This window comes from Haliotis rubra, unplaced genomic scaffold, assembly GCF_003918875.1.
Source record: "Haliotis rubra isolate DU_JTF1 unplaced genomic scaffold, ASM391887v1 Scf475, whole genome shotgun sequence".
Taxonomy (NCBI): domain Eukaryota; kingdom Metazoa; phylum Mollusca; class Gastropoda; order Lepetellida; family Haliotidae; genus Haliotis; species Haliotis rubra.
The window spans coordinates 233000-250460 of NW_025767163.1; the positions used below are offsets into that span (position 1 = coordinate 233000).

General features: G+C 41.8%; 1 protein-coding gene across 3 annotated transcripts; it reads right to left on the reverse strand.

Moving 5' to 3' along the window:
• Positions 1-3216: 3216 nt before the first annotated feature.
• On the reverse strand, positions 3217-14782 carry LOC124290792 (adenosine deaminase AGSA-like). Of its 3 annotated transcripts, none has more exons than XM_046727618.1 (10): positions 14427-14782; positions 13475-13621; positions 13160-13226; positions 11922-12132; positions 10920-11047; positions 8559-8758; positions 7673-7827; positions 5485-5687; positions 4172-4316; positions 3217-3962 (listed from the first exon to the last, which is right to left on the reverse strand). In XM_046727618.1, the coding sequence occupies exons 1-9, from the start codon at positions 14470-14472 to the stop codon at positions 4202-4204; spliced, it is 1272 nt and encodes a 423-aa protein (XP_046583574.1). In that variant the 5' UTR covers positions 14473-14782; the 3' UTR covers positions 3217-3962; positions 4172-4201. The 3 variants fall into 3 exon arrangements, with proteins under 3 accessions (XP_046583574.1, XP_046583573.1, XP_046583572.1); XM_046727617.1 differs by having other exon boundaries at positions 3217-3993; XM_046727616.1 differs by having other exon boundaries at positions 3217-4316.
• Positions 14783-17461: the final 2679 nt, after the last annotated feature.

A 17461-nucleotide genomic window follows, 5' to 3' on the forward strand; every position in this document is an offset into this window, starting at 1 on the left:
TATACACAATGCAGACAACATATACATTTTCTAAATAGCATTACGTCCATATTTATATTATTCCTGATTATTACACTTTGGATAATAGTCATGCAGAAAAAGCTTACAATATGCATTCAGATGAAAATAGTACACAGGCATTACACATTCATCCATTCAACCCGTTCATAACAATCTTCCTCGTCATTCCTAACTATTTACAATATCACACATTAGATTGCTTAAACTTATTCATTGCTATCAATAAGATTAATAAACTACAGGGCAAAATAACGTTATCACTTTTAAAGTAATTGTATAAAAAAAAAACCCGCTGGTACAGGTTTGAACCCAGGCAGAAGACGTTCGCCAAAACGCAACATGCTCTCGATATCAACGCAGCTATACGAAAACATCCTACGAATAGTAAAACTTGAAAAACTTAATTGTGGGACATTAGTCCAAATGCACGTGCATGACTGTGACATAAATACCGATGTTTGACGGAACAAACATGCAGTAACCCAAAACCCACCTAGAATATGCCAAGACTTACGCAAGCGCAACGAGACAGGGCCATCGATATGGCCAATATGAGGGCTTCACAACATCGGCTGGCAAGAAAATGTTACTGCAGCGAGGCCACCATTAGCAAATTGATGAACCGCTACCAGCAAACAGGCCAGACGAGACCGCCCAAGAGTAACGATACCGGCTGAAGACCGTTATATCCGGCTGCGCATGAGGCCCAGTGATCCCTGTATCCCTCATCCCTGTATCAGATTGCCATTGACAATGACAAGTTGTGTCCGATCATGAGATGTGATGTCTCCCCATACCACAACGCCTCCGAACGTTGAACAACGCCTCTGGACGTTGAACATAACGTTCACCTCGCCGTCTGTACACCTTTGCCATGCCATCTGAGCTGTCCAGGTGAGATCTCGACTCGTCAGTGAACAAAACACCATCCCAATCTTGTCTCCTGTACCGTAGATGCTGTCTGCACCAGGCAAGACGTGCCTGTCGTAACATATGAGCTAAAATGGACGTATTGCACTCCCTCGGGGCCACATGTTGTGCTCCCTCAGTCGGTTCCGCACAGTTCGCACATGACAAGCATCGAGACATTAGTCACCACTCGCCCCTTTCTGTAAACTGCAAGAAGACTCGCTCCCCTCTCGATGCTTGCTAGGTGCGAAAATACGACAAACCAATCAGAACGGGCGTAATGATTGCGGTGTTTTGATAAAGATAATCCAGGAGTACTTTAATCGATTATGACATGATGTCATTGTTTTTAAAATTCATTAAAAATATATATCGTCATATTAAAAGTACAAAGAGCCTAGCGAAAAGTATTGTTTTGTCTCATGTGTAGGTTTTAGTAAGGATAACGCCATTGACGGTGAGAGATAACAGCTCTCAAGGGTCCAATTGAGTGCATTTCTGACGATCTTGAGGGTTTACTTTGGAGATTTTACGTGCGCTCTCGAACATTTTTAGGAAATATAACTATAAATCGTCAAGAATTTCAAAACAGTAGTAGTATAACTATATATAACTAATCAACTGTAATCTTGAACATTGGGCTTATATTTAACATCTCTGGGGATATTTTAGTCTGACATTTTTGAGAATGTTCAGTTCGAGAAATATTTTAAAGTCATCTTTGAGTATCTGCTATGGGATTTAATGTAGCTGAAAAATAAGATTACTTTATTAGCATATTCAATAAAACAAATCCCATTTTTTTATTCTTAAAAACTATTTAGAAATATTCATTTGGAAATATAAGGTGAACAGCTGGTAATAACTACGTTTCAATATGTCTTTAACAAAAGACATTTCATGCTTTAAGTTGTTTCAAAGAGGTTTAATTCTTTGAAACAAATAAATATAAACAAAATCAGCAATACAATGCATCAGTGCAGCAATACAATGCATCAGTGCTTCTGTGATATTAGTACCTTTGGAAATCAAACAGGAATAGAGTTATCGTTCTTGCTTAAAGTAGTTCTGATGTTCATGCGCCAAAATGAAATCCCATTCGTAACTACTCGTCCCTTTCCGTAACCTGAAAGTAGACTCGTACCCCTCTCATAGCCATGTCAGGGAGAAATATTCCCCTAGCCAATCAGAATGCGCGCATGTAGAGAAGACATTTGGTCAAAATAGGTCTTTGAAATATTTTTCATTTCGGCTTGCATAATTTTTCCCAGACACTTAGTATATTCTAATAATTGCATAGTCCTCCTAGGTTTCCTGATTTTTATAACCAGGATATATTTACATTATGGCGTAGGAAGGTATTTAAGCTTGTTAAACATACCCTTTGAGGTAATTTCCTTGGCGTGGATGCCATGTGCGTTTTCCAAGTAAACTAGAGTTGCATGCCCTTGAAAATAGTTCGGCGACTAGACTATTTCTTTCTCCCCGCGCTTTTGCGCTCAGACAGAGCCACGTTCACTAAAATGGCTACGAGAGGGGTACGAGTCTACTTTCAGGTTACGGAAAGGGACGAGTAGTTACGAATGATGAAATCCTTCAAAAGGGACACGAGTCACGGCTTGTCACGGAATAACACGAGTTGGTCACGAATGAGGTATTACCACTTATACGTACCACATCGTCTGTATTGTTTTGTTTGTTTTTGCTCGTTTCGCCGCACCCAGCAATGTTCAAGCTCTATGACGGCGGTCTGTAAATTATCGAATCTGTGCTAGGCAGTCCGGTGATTGATATCAAGAGCACTGATCAAACTGGGATGGGGTTACATGCATCACCGACTTCACGTCAACGAGCCTGACCACCCGATCACGTTATTCGCCTTACACGACAAGCATGGTTTTCTGAAGACTAATTCTAACCCATGAGTAAAGTTGTTCCATGACCTATAGTGCACCGTGACATCGCCAAAATTGATCCTTTTGGTCGCCCCTCACGATAAGTACAAGCTACATGGGGAGTATATTCTAACCAATCGTTGTGTTTTAAACTTTGGCTTGTATCGTTGAAACTCATGGTTCGATTCTCGACGTTGGTACGGTGTTCTTGAAGCATATTCTTCTTCCTCAACTTTAAATCCTCAGCCACCCGTTCGCGGTACAGTTTACTGTTTGTCGATATTAACTCAAGGTGTGTTTCAGAGAACGGCAAGCTCACTTTGTTGATTGTTGATTGGCTAATGCTACTATTAACGCCAATATGACTCATATAAACAAAAATGTATTCATAAAAAGTTTTATACATATTTTATAGCATATGTTTATTGCTAGATTTCTGTGAGTATAAGCAAGTAACACCAGCGGGACAAAGTACTTGTGTTTCAATAAAGATGAATGTATTTTGTTTTGTTTTTTAAAGAAATGAATCTTTTGATACATATTCATGACGACGTCTTCGCGAATAAGGTCGGGATTCACAAACAGCACGTGCATGTTGATTTACGGCGCATAATTTACATGTTTGGTATATGTTGTTGTCATGTTCATCAAAACATCAACATCATTTCTTTGGAGATATTGTCTACAGCAGGGCATGACTCACAAGACTGCATTCATGGTTTGTCACGGACCGGTCGTCCACGTGAGACGTCACGTCAGCAAGGTTTAGTCTGTTTGTCGTTTACCTCAACAAGAAAATCATGTTCGGTTTATGCATCTTCGGAATCGATACCTCACTGGCAGAATAACTATAGCTGGGAACATTCTGTGGATACAGAACTATTGGTAGTGGCCCACCATTGGGCAAAGATGACCAAATCACTGTCAGGACGTAAGTTGTTAATGACACAAGAGAACACTGTGGCTTGACACTTGGGGACACTGTGAAATGACCCTGGGGAACACTTTGACAACATGACGTACGGACACATAGTAACACTGTGAAACACTATGGCATGACACATGGCAACACTGAAACACTATGGCATGACACATGGCAACACTGTGAAACACTATGGCATGACACATGGCAACACTGAAACACTATGGCATGACACATGGCAACACTGTGAAACACTTTAGCATGACACATGGAAACACTGTGAAACACTATAGCATGACACATGACAACACTGAAACACTATGGCAATACACATGGCAACACTGTGAAACACTATGGCATGACACATGACAACACTGTGAAACACTATGGCATGACACATGACAACACTGTGAAACACTATGGCATGACACGTGTTAACACTGCTGCAGTCATGCTACCCTACAATAACAGTTGTATGTGAGTCAAGGACACGTTTGATGAACAAGTTCCATTTCGTTTCCCATTGCTGCAGTGCTGAAGCTTTCTCCTGGGTCGTCATTCTGCTGAAACTGAACAGAACAAAATATATTAATATACCAAAACACCATTAACATCACAACCACTCACCCGAACAGTTTTACTTTTCTTGTTTCCTAATCGCGGGAACACAGAAAAGCTGACATTATGGCAATGGCGATTATGCCATAGTACTCGTACTGTCAAGATCTTTGTGAAACCTGTTCGGACTCCACGAATAATATCTGTCTGTCGGATGCGTGCGTGCGTGTATGTGTATACAAATGGTGAGGTTGACCATGTACACAAATAAGGATCATTGCAGGAGTGTCATAATGCTATCCTCATCTCCCGCCTATCGAAAATAACATCTTCAGAATACACGGAAGTAAATATAAGTTAAATCGACCATGGGAAAAGGATTCAACGAATGCACAGTATGGTTTACCAAACTCGAGAAAATTATTTCAAGAGTGAGTGAGTGAGTGAGTGAGTTTAATTTTACGCCGCACTCAGCAATATTCCAGCTATATGGTGGCGGTCTGTAAATTATCGAGTCTGGACCAGACAATCCAGTGTTCAACACTATTACAAGAAAGGAAGCAGCCCCAAGTGTATGTGAACATGCGATTAAACTGCTGCTTTCAAGATTTTAATTGTAAATCCAGCTTCACATATTGTATGCAACAGTGAGATTTGTAGTGTGTTGTCGTGATACTTTCTCATTTCATACATTTATGTCCTTACTTCCCTCGGAACAGATTGAGAAACACAATACAATAGAAGACGTTCAGGGTGCAGTGAAGCCTCCATTCAGTCTTCTATGTACTTTGTTTGTTTGTTGCTTAACGTCGCACTTAGCAAACTTCCAGCTATATGGCGTAAATAATCGAGTCTGTATCAGAAAGTCCACTGATCCAGTGTGCGAAATAGTTTCCAAAGTTTGCTAACAAGTCGGGCTAGCTATGAGGGTTACTAGCCCACAAAATATTTCACTAGCCCGAAATTTGAATGTAGAGGCGAAGCAAAAGATTACAAAAATAGAGGAGGGGTTTCATCAATAAGTTGCTCGACCTACGCACTTGGGATTCAATGATTTGTGTCAACCAAGTCAGCGAGCCTGACCATCCGATTCAGCTAGTCGCCTCTTACGACAAGCATGGGTTGCTGAAGACCAATTCTCGTCCGAATCTTCTTTGTTAGATGTCTTTCTAAGCTTACTTGATTGAGTTCATGGCGATCTGTTTCAGAAACCTAAGGTCATCATCTGACGCAGCTAGAGCCATGAACGCCATGTAGAAGTCATGTGACAGTGGAAGGGCCTCCCAGGGCGCTGGATCATCAGAACTGATGCACACTGGGAAATCCTGGGAGATCAAGATCGCCGCTGGATGGTTCCTCAAATCAGAGACGAGCTTCAGAACCTGAAAGAGTGAAAGCAGTAAAAGTAACTCTCAACTGTCACATGCGTTTTGTGTGAGCATGTAGGCGCGCAATTTTCTTTACTCGGGACTACCATTGTGAAGGGGCGGTTGGGGGTAGTCTAGAGGTAAAGCGGTCGCTTATCACGCCAAAGACTCGGGTTTGATTCCATTACGTAGGTATAAAGTGTGAAGCCAATTTCTGGTATTCCCTAGCGTAATATTGCTGGAATATTGGTAAAAACAGCGCAAGGAAATGGCTGCTTAAATGTTTGGTTGCTTTGATGTTGTCTGCAATTAAAATATTGATTTCAAACATTTCATTACATACCGTTTGAAAGAAGAGGGCAGATTATTGACTGATTAGAGATATGTTTGACGTATATATTCCCTGTTTAGCGTGTTTATATACTGAACCTCAACAGAAACGTCACCCTTCAAAACTAAATGCCGAATTTTGTTCTTACCAGGTGGTGTTTTTATTATGATTGTTCCGTTTTAACATGTTTTTCAATCCAAATTGACAGTTATTGCCAACATCAGCGAGTATTCTGATGAAAAAACATACCTAAAAGGACAAATAAAAAGGCATACGTTGTTATAGGTTCCGTATGACATTCGTGAAAATGAAAATGCACGTGAATATCGTGACAACCTTACCAGTGAAAGCGAGTCCCAAACTCGCCTGAAATCATTTTTGTTTTGACACAATCGCCATGCCACAACTTACGATAGATCAGAGGAACCAAACTTTAGAACGACTGCAAGTCAGCCAGACTGCACGGAGGGTAGCCAATCATTTTAATGTTCATATTCGGACAATCTTCCGACTGTAGGCGCCGTATCAGGGGACTAACAGCACCCAAGACCGTCCAGACCTTCAGTAACATCCCAACGTCAAGACCGACAGATTGTGCGCAACCATCTGCAGGATCGCTTCTCCAGAGCGACTGAGACAATACGCCAGACCATTGGGACTCACAAAAGACCCATTTGTGCCGATACAGTTCGTCGACGTTTGCGCTGAAGAAACCTCTGCTGTCATAGACCATATCGTGGTCCTGTCATCACCGCTGGACACCGCCAAAACCGACTGCAATGGGCAACTTAGCATCGAACTTGTCGTTATCGACAATGGAGAACTGTGGCGATGGCAGAGTGAGAGTATGGCGAAGGCGTGGGGAACGGTTTTCCAATGAGTGTATTGTTGAAAGAAACTCGTGGGGTAGTCCAAGCATCATAGTGTGGGGTGCAATCGGTCTGAAGCAGAGAGTTGGCCCCGTGGTGTTCCAGAATCTCGGTCCAGCACGATGAAATGGGATGACAGCTGCTCGCAATATTGACCAAGTCATAAGACCCACACGGCCAGAGCAACACTGGACTTCTTAAGACAACATGGCATCCAAACCCTATAATGTCCTGCACTCAGTCGGGATTTTAATCCAATAGAACACCTTTGGGACGAGATTCAGAGAAGACTGACTGACCTCTAACCAAGGCCGACAACTGCGGCTGGACTCAATCAGGCATTTTGTAGAGTATGGACCCAAGTGCCAATGGTCTTCATCAACCGGCTAATTTATTACATGTACAGACGATACAACGCCGTCATCGATGCCCATGGAGGCCACACACGATAGTGATTTTGAGGTATCCTAATGGTGATTTTGTTTGTGTGATCTCTAAATGTGATTCCCGAAGATGTCTTAACCATAATTGTCAAGTTTGAACTCAATCCTCCGTTTTGATTGTTAATAAGAGCGAATTAAAGTGTGTGCTTTAAGAAACCTCTATCGGTGTGGCATTTCTGTTGCGGTTCAGTATATATCCAGGTCAGAGTTTGCCAGGTTAGAGGTAGGACGTCTATGTTGCCTTGTTGAAGGAAGGGTTCATGTCTATATTCCCTGATAAGAATTTGTTGTTAGTGGTAGGGTTGACGCCTAAACTATTTTGCTGCAGATAGGGTTGCCATGAATTTTCAAAATTACCTGGTTGGAGATAGGGTTGACCTCTATCGGAATATTTCTCTCCTTAATTAGCCTCATCACCTCTGGGTGTTTAGGGATAGCGAAGCCATGTCCGATCCTTGTTGTGTTGAGGAGGATGGCGTCGATGAGGTTATTGTCGTGGATATCAAGCCAGTCTGGGAAAAGAGTTCACATCTTACTCACATCTTCGATATTCACTGTAATGTATCGCCATTCTACTATCATAAAAATCCCTTACCCATCCGCCACTACAATGTCGTTTTGAGCATAAATCGCTTGACATGACGCAAAAAATAGTCGATGGAGATTACAGTAATAAGAGATAGTGGAATAGCGATATGAGAGCTGGAGATCATGACGTCACAAATCTGACGTCACTTCCGAAACAAATCTGGTGTGGTTCATGAGTCTAATCATAATACAATGCCAATAATCCAGGCATACGTTTCGCATAATACAATATCGAAAGAACAGAATTTCGTGTGAAATACCTTAGCAGGATGCTTTGTTTTGAACTGTACAGAGAGGCAATAACGCTAGTGGTGGCAAGGGAGAGTCACGTGAACGAAACTACCTCCAGTATGGATTCAGCTAGCCGAGATGACATTGTGGACCATTTGATATCCCGCTTGTACAATAAACTCTTCCCGAAAATGTTGGACAAATTGTCGGGGTCCTTATTCCCGAAAATCTTGTTTCTGTTTTGGAAACCTTTGACACGGAACACGTGCATGAAAGCATGATAAAATACAGATGACATACAACAGTCAGTTAATAAGATTTGACCACACGACTGTCACATAATGCTGACGCCATCGATGAGATGTTTGTATCTCTTATTCAGACATTGTCCGTGTTGATTACAAATGTAAGGGAGACAACTTACCTGTTTCCCCGGCATGGAAGAAGTAGGGGATATTACTCTTGTGAGTTCCTGGATAAAGCAGATCTGACGTGTAGTACAGCAAAGTATGTGTGACGTCCTCCTGTTGGACAAGGTCGTATCCAAGGACAACGTCTGGAAATTGCTTCACCAGATCCATAACGGCTTTGACGTCTTGTAGTATCACGCTGGCAGGCTCCTTCCTGTATACAGTGAGGGCGTTGTGTTTAATTGAGCCTTGACCCTAATTTCATAATGGCGTAGTGGAAAGATAGCCACAAAGCATACGTGGATTGCTTTACCAAATATTTGAACTGTCTTTATAAAGCTCAAAACAGGTTTGTGTCAGCGACATATAACACCAGTGTTGAAATATACTATTCACACCTTGCTAAAGATCAAATCATGGATTGAACAGAAAAATATGATGTGGGGGTCAAATTGGATTTAAATATCTAAGCTTATTGTAAGCATGGATCCTAGGCTTCAGTGTGTCATTTCATCTTGTGGAACCCATACCTCCTATTGACAGGTGTTGTGTACTTATCATTGACTTCTTCCATGATTTGCGAAATGGTTGATTGGTGCCATGAAAACCATTTTATGGTTACTCATGTATCAAGTGCATAAGGTCAGATTAAAGTGACTGTTTGTCTAAAGAGGCGTAAGAATGTCATTATTTATCCAGTTTTAAATGGATACAATTTCAAATTATGAATCTACGTTTAAGTAAAGCTGTGAATTTTTTGTGATCCTTAGCAAAGTGTGAGTAGTATATATGTATCCATGTATCATACATCTTATCCTTACAAACATGCACTAGCGGATAGCGGAAAATGTTCTCCATGAAACGTTTAATGAGGTTTAAAGAAATAAACCATTTATAGACATTCATGAGTACCTTAAAGCCAGGATTCATAATTCGGATGTTTACGTGTGTCTTTTTTGTTTGCTTTTTCTTTTCTTTTTAAGACATGACCTTATTCGGTTAGTGCAACTACGGAATCGAAACCCAACTGACACATTAACAGTTTGGATAATTCTAGCTTTTCTATCTGCAGTTCTTTCTTCGGACAGCTCATCCACAGAAGATCTCGGGATGTGAATGTCCGACGTCTACGACGGGACGAAAACCAGCCAGTAAGGCTCTTTTGTATCAACCGTTGGTTGATATTAAGAGATCCTGAAGGCAAATAATGGCCCTAAAGACATACAGTTTATTAATGATAAGATGTTTTGGATGACACATTGCTTGTCAAGATATTCCAGTATATCCGGTTTTCTTTGAATGTACTCACAAATTCTTTAAGCTAATTATTGCCATGAGCAGATATTCTGGTAAACTGCAGTGGATGGGAAGCCTAAGCGTTAAAGCGTTCGCTCGTCACGCCGAAGAACCGTGTTGTTCGATTCCCTGTATGGGTAAAATGTGTATTTCTAGAGTTCCCCGCCGTGACAATTCTTGAAGGTTGGTAAAAAGCGGGGTAAGTTATACCAAACTGAAACATGAGTCTCATTAGCCTATTCAGACAATGACCTACTTTTCAGCCGATCCGAATTTTCTCGTGTGAAAGTGAAAATAGACATCACAAACAACTATGGTTACACTGCATCCCAGTGCCTTGTTTTATAAGAAAATGGTATTTACAAATCAATTTTAATTTTAAACTTTAATAACATCGTGTTTCTATATTTTATGGTGAGGTGTCGGCAGCATGACCTTAACTAAGACGTCACAGACTGCCCCAGTTTGATGAGGTCGTAAAATGATTCACAATGTATCTGACTCACTGGTTACACCTATTATATGTTTTTTGCGCTTATTCAGTCTAGTTCCGTAACGCACAATGTGATTGATATAATATCAAGTCCGTACTAGACCGCAAAACCTTTCTAGCAGCAGAGCCTCGTTGTGAGATTTCCACGATTTCCAGGTTTCTGTTTGTCAGTGCTCGCTGTACGACAGAGCACGCTGCGCGACATGTTTGCAAGGATTATAAGGAGCGTAGTGTTGCAGTATACAAGTGCGTAGGTGTATCAGATAATACTGATTAATATTTATGAATCCAGTTGAATGAATCGGTCTAAAAAGTCTGGACTGGTTATTGTACTGAGTTGCGCAATAGGACGGAACCCAGTCAGCAAGAAACGAGACTGTTGAATAATCTATGTTTTGACTTGCTCCTTCCCTCACTCACTTACTCACTCTAGAAAACTAAACCAAACATGGTGAAACAGTGATCGAGCCTGTTCACCATCATTTGACATTGGATTTGACGTTTGACGTCATTTCACTGTTTGGGAAACTGTTTCCATCATCATGGAATGGTGAATATATCACATCACCAATTTAACAAGCCTTACTTTCGTCCACCAATGATCAATTTGGCACCAGAAAAATCCTGATAATCTTGTTTAAACTCGTTGACAACGTCACGGAAAGTCTCCACGGCCCACGTGAAATCATGAGTTGTCCCGTTTAGTTCATACGGCTGAAAAACAAGACATTTGTAAAGAATACTTATTGGTTATTCAAGATTTGGTGGAGTTAAATAGAGAGTTAAATGAAGAGTTTGGTTGATGAGAATTTCAGTCATATCACTCAGGAGGAGAGTATGAAGTGAATGATGAATTTACGATATTGACGTTCATCTTTGCTCCTGCAAATGTATTAAACAATTGTTTCCGTAGCAAACCGAAAGGATCTTCATTATGAAGAATAATTATTTCTAAGTGATTCTCTTGCTGGTTGACTGTTATATGTTTTACGCCGCACACAACAATATCACAGCCAGATGGGGCCTGTCTGTAAAATAATCGAGCCTGGACTAGACAATCCAGTGATCAATATCATGACCATTGATCTACGTAATTGGGATACGATGATAATATGTGTCAACAAAGTCAGGGAGCCTGACCACCCGATCCCGTTAGTCGCCTCTTACGACAAAGTAAAAAGCAAAGGTTGCTGAAGACCAGTTCCAGCCCGGATCTTCACGAATCCCCACTCTGTGTATTTCATACATATGACACTGCAGTAGACAAATGCCAATTTTATGCTCCATGGTGTTAACTGCATTAGTCAAATACATTAACACATTTGTACACTTCTATTGTGCAATGCCACACATAGTTTGAACATTTTTGTAACCACTACTCTGCAATTTGGAACAACTATTTGTAATTATGTAATAATTTCCAAACGTATATCGAGGTTAATCCACCGTCAAATCTGCTTTTTGAACCCGAGGTGGTTATCGTAATTTGATACCTCTGATAGACCGACTAATTGTGCGATTTCCAAATTCGTGGTTGAATACAAAGTGCACTTTGTACGTTAAAAGAAATGACAAATGCTGTTTATACCTTTAACAGGCCAATGCGGGTCTCTAGGTACTGCACGCCGTCCTCGTGGAACTCCCTCAGAGTCTCGTAGAGTGCATCCTTCAGTACAGGCGCATGACGTAGGAGCCCCCGAACTGTTTGGAAATACTCCTCAAATCGCTGCCAGATGACGTTGATGTTTGGGTAGACAACTTCCGGGTTATCTACTGTCAGTGTCAGATTGTTGTATAGCCTGTGGCAATACAAGAACATGGGTTTGTTAGGTTTGGGGTTTGTTGGTTGGTTGTTTAACGTCGCCTTCAGCAGTATTCCAGCTGTAAGAGGCTGTTTTATTAATAATCGAATTTTAACTTTGCAATCTAGCGATTGCATGACGACACCAAAGCTGGCGCAACGACATCAATACATCAGAATAATATTAATCAATACTCACAGTTCAATACGATCTTCACCTGGAACCTTACATCACAGAACTAAAAAGTAAAGATCTCATACGTGCTCTCTGCAAATTTCGGATTGCCCACAACGATTTTAAAGTCAACATTTTTTGTCATCAGGATGTGCCTATTGAAGAGCTCTACTGTACATTCTGCAATTCCCCAAAATAGAAGACGAAAAACATATTTTTTTTCTGTAAACAGGGTTGTGGACTGTACACTAGAGGTTGTGACAACACTGAAAGAGTCTGCACACGAAGCTGACTCCTAGGTTTTTACACCCGGTCACAGTGGGCTCGATCCCGACACCTCAACCTCGCTGGATCACTAGCCTGGCGCCTTAGCCAGCTCCCTCACCGCGCCCTGTACATAATCGAGTCTAGACCAGGCAATCCGCTGATTGACATCGTGGACATACGATGACATACATCAACCAAGCCTGACCGCCCAATCCCGATGATCCCGATGGCATTGACAAAGAGTTAGACCGGTAACGATGAGTCGCAATGACACACCATGACGGGTCACTATGACAAGCTAACAGTCGGTTCAGTATGACACGTATGATAACCAACCGGGCCATGGTGCTTTACAATCAGCCGGGTCACGATGACACACAATCAACCGTGTCACGATGACACACGATCAGCCGCGTCAAAATGCCAATCAATCAGTTGTGTGAAACTGTGCCAATCCGATTCTAGATTTTAAGTTACATGTGTAGTTTACATCACACTGGAACCTGGTCTTGTACATCAACGTACACGATCTCTTAAGCCGATTTTGCTCGGCTTAACGAGGTGATTCCGTGTGCTAGCTTACCACTGATCGAAGACTGCGATATCCCTGTTCTTGGCACGTTCAGCTGAAATCTCAAGCCATTTGCAATCTGAAATGAATCCAGCTAGTGATGAGAAGTGTATTTCTAGAGATCAAACTGAAGACAAATCATCATTTACTTCTAAGGAATTTATTCAAGAAATTGAAACAAAACACAATAACTTAGTCTCGACCATTTTTTGTACTGTCTCTTTGAAATCGAGCACAGGCAGGGAAACAACATGTAGCATGAATTTTATCCACAGGATCGCAGGGAAAAGTATGATTAAATGAAACGTAATCATGACGTCAACCTACCTTTATCCGCAGGAGGTGTCAAATAAAACCCGGTCATTGTGATAACATTCTGCTTCACACACATATAACAGTTGGGACGATACGTGACGTTCTTCACCAGCCAGTCATTGCTTGTAATGGAGCCGTAATGTAGATGTAGAGCCGCACCTGTCATTGAAACGATGTGACATCACTTGAAAGTTCTACAATGTCACAATAAAGGAAAAACAGATACAGCTGCTTGATAATTCTGGCATAGAATGGTCCATTTCAAGATGGAAGTGTGTATTGTCATTTGGCAATATGTTATGAAAGTGATCATACACTTCGCTAAGATATAGCACCATAGTATTTATAGATAAAACGTATGTATGTTATTTGGCAGTACGTTATGAAGTTATTATACAGTTCGTAAACATAAAGCTACTTAATATTCTCCAGACGAGTCTTGTCAATATAATAAGTGACATGAATACTAACGGCGCTTTCAGTTGAGCAACAAAAGCTAGAAATCCCTGCATCAAGAGCATGCATATAAACCGAAGTACAAAAGAAAGTACACATCTGATTCTTTGGCATTATTTTCGAAAACACAACGAGTCGTTTACTTTGGGCAAGGAACATGAGGGCAGCTTACGATATACATGTCTGTGGTGATTTGGCAACACAAACACAATTTTTATAACTGTAAGACACAATCAAAATAGCTTCGTAAATATTTACGTTGTTTGGGTGAAACGAATACCTCAAAACAAGATGTGTACTTTCTTTTGTTCGTCAGTTTAGATGTTACTCAAAATAGTTACTGTACAGCAACAATCAAAGCACAACCTCTCTCTCTTCTATATTTCTGGGTTTGTGTCAATAAATCTTGTAGTATATTATTATTCACTACCGATAACTCATCGTTTATTCATTGTGAGCTGAACATCTATGAAAGAGGAACTGGATCAAACACCTCAAACAGCATTACCTTTGGGCATTTGTTGTATAATCTTGAACACCTTGCTTTGTTCCATCCGCTCTCTACCTTGGAAAAAGTGGACAGCGGGAATGTAGTTGCTGTCGTCGTAGATGGCGCCGTTGATTTCGTCTTTTTAGCTGCCATTATTATCTTGTTGACAGCTTCCTCGTCAGAGGTGAGGTTCAGCGTCGACCCAATGGACTGCCGCCTTTCTGTAGACAATATTGCGTCTCTCTGGGCTTTGTACCACGCCGGCACGGACTGAACGTTTACTAACAATGTCAGCCAGATCAAACTAATAAAGACAGGCATCGTGATCTTCATCTCCTTCAGCTGAAATATAAAAGGGATAAATATTTGACAGGAGATGTGTCGTAAATACAGATTAAAATAAGAACAACATTGAATTTGAAATTTTGCAACAGTTTATGGTCACCATGACTACACCGAGTAGTATAGGGAATGGGGGTTTTGGACCAGTTCCAACAAAAGCCTCTGCAAAGCCTTATTCCCCAAATAAGGCTTTGGTCGGACCCTTAGCTCTTGCTACCATTACCCCTACTGCTTTCCCAACCTATAAAAATTTCAAGCGTAAAAGTAGTAAAATGTCCCCGGCAGCCACAATTCCCAAAGGGAGAAATAGAAATGTATTGCGCTTCCTCCCTTGGGAATTGTGCCGGCTGCCTTTCTCTCACATCACACAAAGTTGCAGAGACAACGGCGGGATACGAACCCACATACACAGCTTGCGCAGACTATACATAATGGGCCGCACCACTTAACCGACTGAGCTACCGCGGACTTAGCTGAAGTAGGTCAGTTTAACGGGTAGATCATGCGCACCCACGCATCACGTGACACGTTGTCTGGAATCAATAATTCCTGTCTGCCTGGCCCATCCCTCAAGTAGTACAAGGTAGGTTCGTCTGATTTCATTTTCATTTTATCTATGTCCACGTGCTGCTATGTCACGTTGGCCTCGATGAAACAGTTTAATGTGAATCGCCTATGATCTCTTTGGTGTTCGTTATAAAAGCTTGCCGGGCTTTTTGTATCCCCTGTTCTATATACTTTTTTTTCTCGTCCTCGCTGATAGCAGACTTACGAGACTTGGATCGAATCTCTTGTTTCATTTTGTCATATTTTGTGAGTTCAGAGAGGATTGAACGAAACTCCTCCTCCGAGATCTTACTGTCAGTGAGTGCCGTGGAAATACGCTCACTCACCGTGTTCAGCTTTGCTTCAGCCAGAACCCTGATTTCGTCGTGTTTCAATGCTTTACGATGCAGTCTGCGGGATACAAGCTTAAGCCCCAACCCCAACACCCCTGTCACCCCAGCTGTTATTTCGAGCCCCATCACTATAGGTGCGGCCACGATGGTAGCTAACAACCCAACACCTGCCACCCCTAGGCCCATGCTGGCTGCCATAAGGGTAGTATCAGTCCCGTCCACGGCATTGAAAGCTCTATGGTACTTCTTATATAGTGCTTTCCGCTTATCGCGGTCTTGTTCTAGTTGACGTTTTACATCGCATAACTGTCTCAAGCGGAACCCGTCTACGGTTTCCAGGGTCTTCGCTACTTCATCTATGCCTGGGTACAGTCCCATCCTATAATATATATTACAAAAGATATTTTAATTGGGTTTCATTTAACCTTCGATCAACGTACTTGAGACTTATAAGGTGTAAATCCTCATGTAGGAAAATAGATGAGAAGTTAATAGGTAACTTTGCATCCACACGATCCCCATAGGAGGGGTTTATTGAGGAGGTTATAGAACCCGTTGAGGGGTCCGTTTGTATGATGATGGTGCAGTAACATTCATTAACTTTCTGGGGATTCCAGTGTACTATCACCCCAGGTACAAGTTGTTGTTCTAGATTATTACTATTAACTCTAGTGATGTAGACTTCTATGATGAGTGTGGAGCCTGGTGACACAACTGGAATACCAAATAGGTGTCTGTAGCATTCATAATTTAACTCACCCCCGTGGAATGATAGTAACATATTGGGTAAAACCGGGCTTAGTGTAATCTTTGTATTAGGTCCCGGAACGAAACACCCGAGTCTAGTACCACTATTCTTAATTTCAGAGATAAAACGTTGTTCCTTAAATGAGATATAAGGTGAGGTGAGGGTTAAGTTGATTATCCATTTGGGCTCTTTAAAATCTGATAACGACACCCGCCTATACACGTTGTCTTTCAAGTGCAGGATGTATAAGGTGTCTTCCTCACCAGGCTGATCGAATCCCTCCGTGTCCCCTAGATCGTTAATCGTAGTGTTGGGGTGAAGCCAAGACATTGCTATAATACTATTACGATATAATTTCCAACTGGTTTTCTGATAATAGTTCAGGGGTGCACTTCACCCCCATGAAGTGTATGTTGTCGGGTAGGAAGATCTTGGTTAGTGATATAATGTCTTCCACGACCACAGTGACACCCTGCAGACTGGTTTTGGAGTCGACACCCACCCGCACGTAAACGTTGCAAACGTGATACTGTTGTTGTTTCCCCCACCGCAGTTTGACCCCCTTCACGATCTCTACATCATCCCGCGATGGTTCCCCTAGGTAGACTTGGATGATCAGTGTTGAGTTCGCCGGTAGACTCTCCAGGATCTTGACCACGCCTTCGAATTCAGCCACCAACTGCAATACCACGTTTTGCATGCCCGCTTTACTCGATAGCATGTGGGCTGCCATACTGGCGAGTGGGCTGATGACTACGCTACGTCTCTGAGTCGGGATGTAAGCCACGAGCAGGGTTCCGTTGTTCACGACTTTATTTAGGTGGTTGTCTTTGTTATCCGTGAACACGTAGGGGGAGCCGAGCCTAATATTGAGAAACCAGTCGACTTTATCTGGTAATAACACCCACTTGTCATCATCGGTGAAGACGAGCGTATATGGTTTGTTTCGGGCGACGGTAGTGCTCTCAACATCGGTTAAGTCGAACAGTTTGCCCCCGAACGATGGGTATATTATCCAGTTATCATCACCGGTGTTGACAAGGGTGTACTTAGTGTTGACTGCC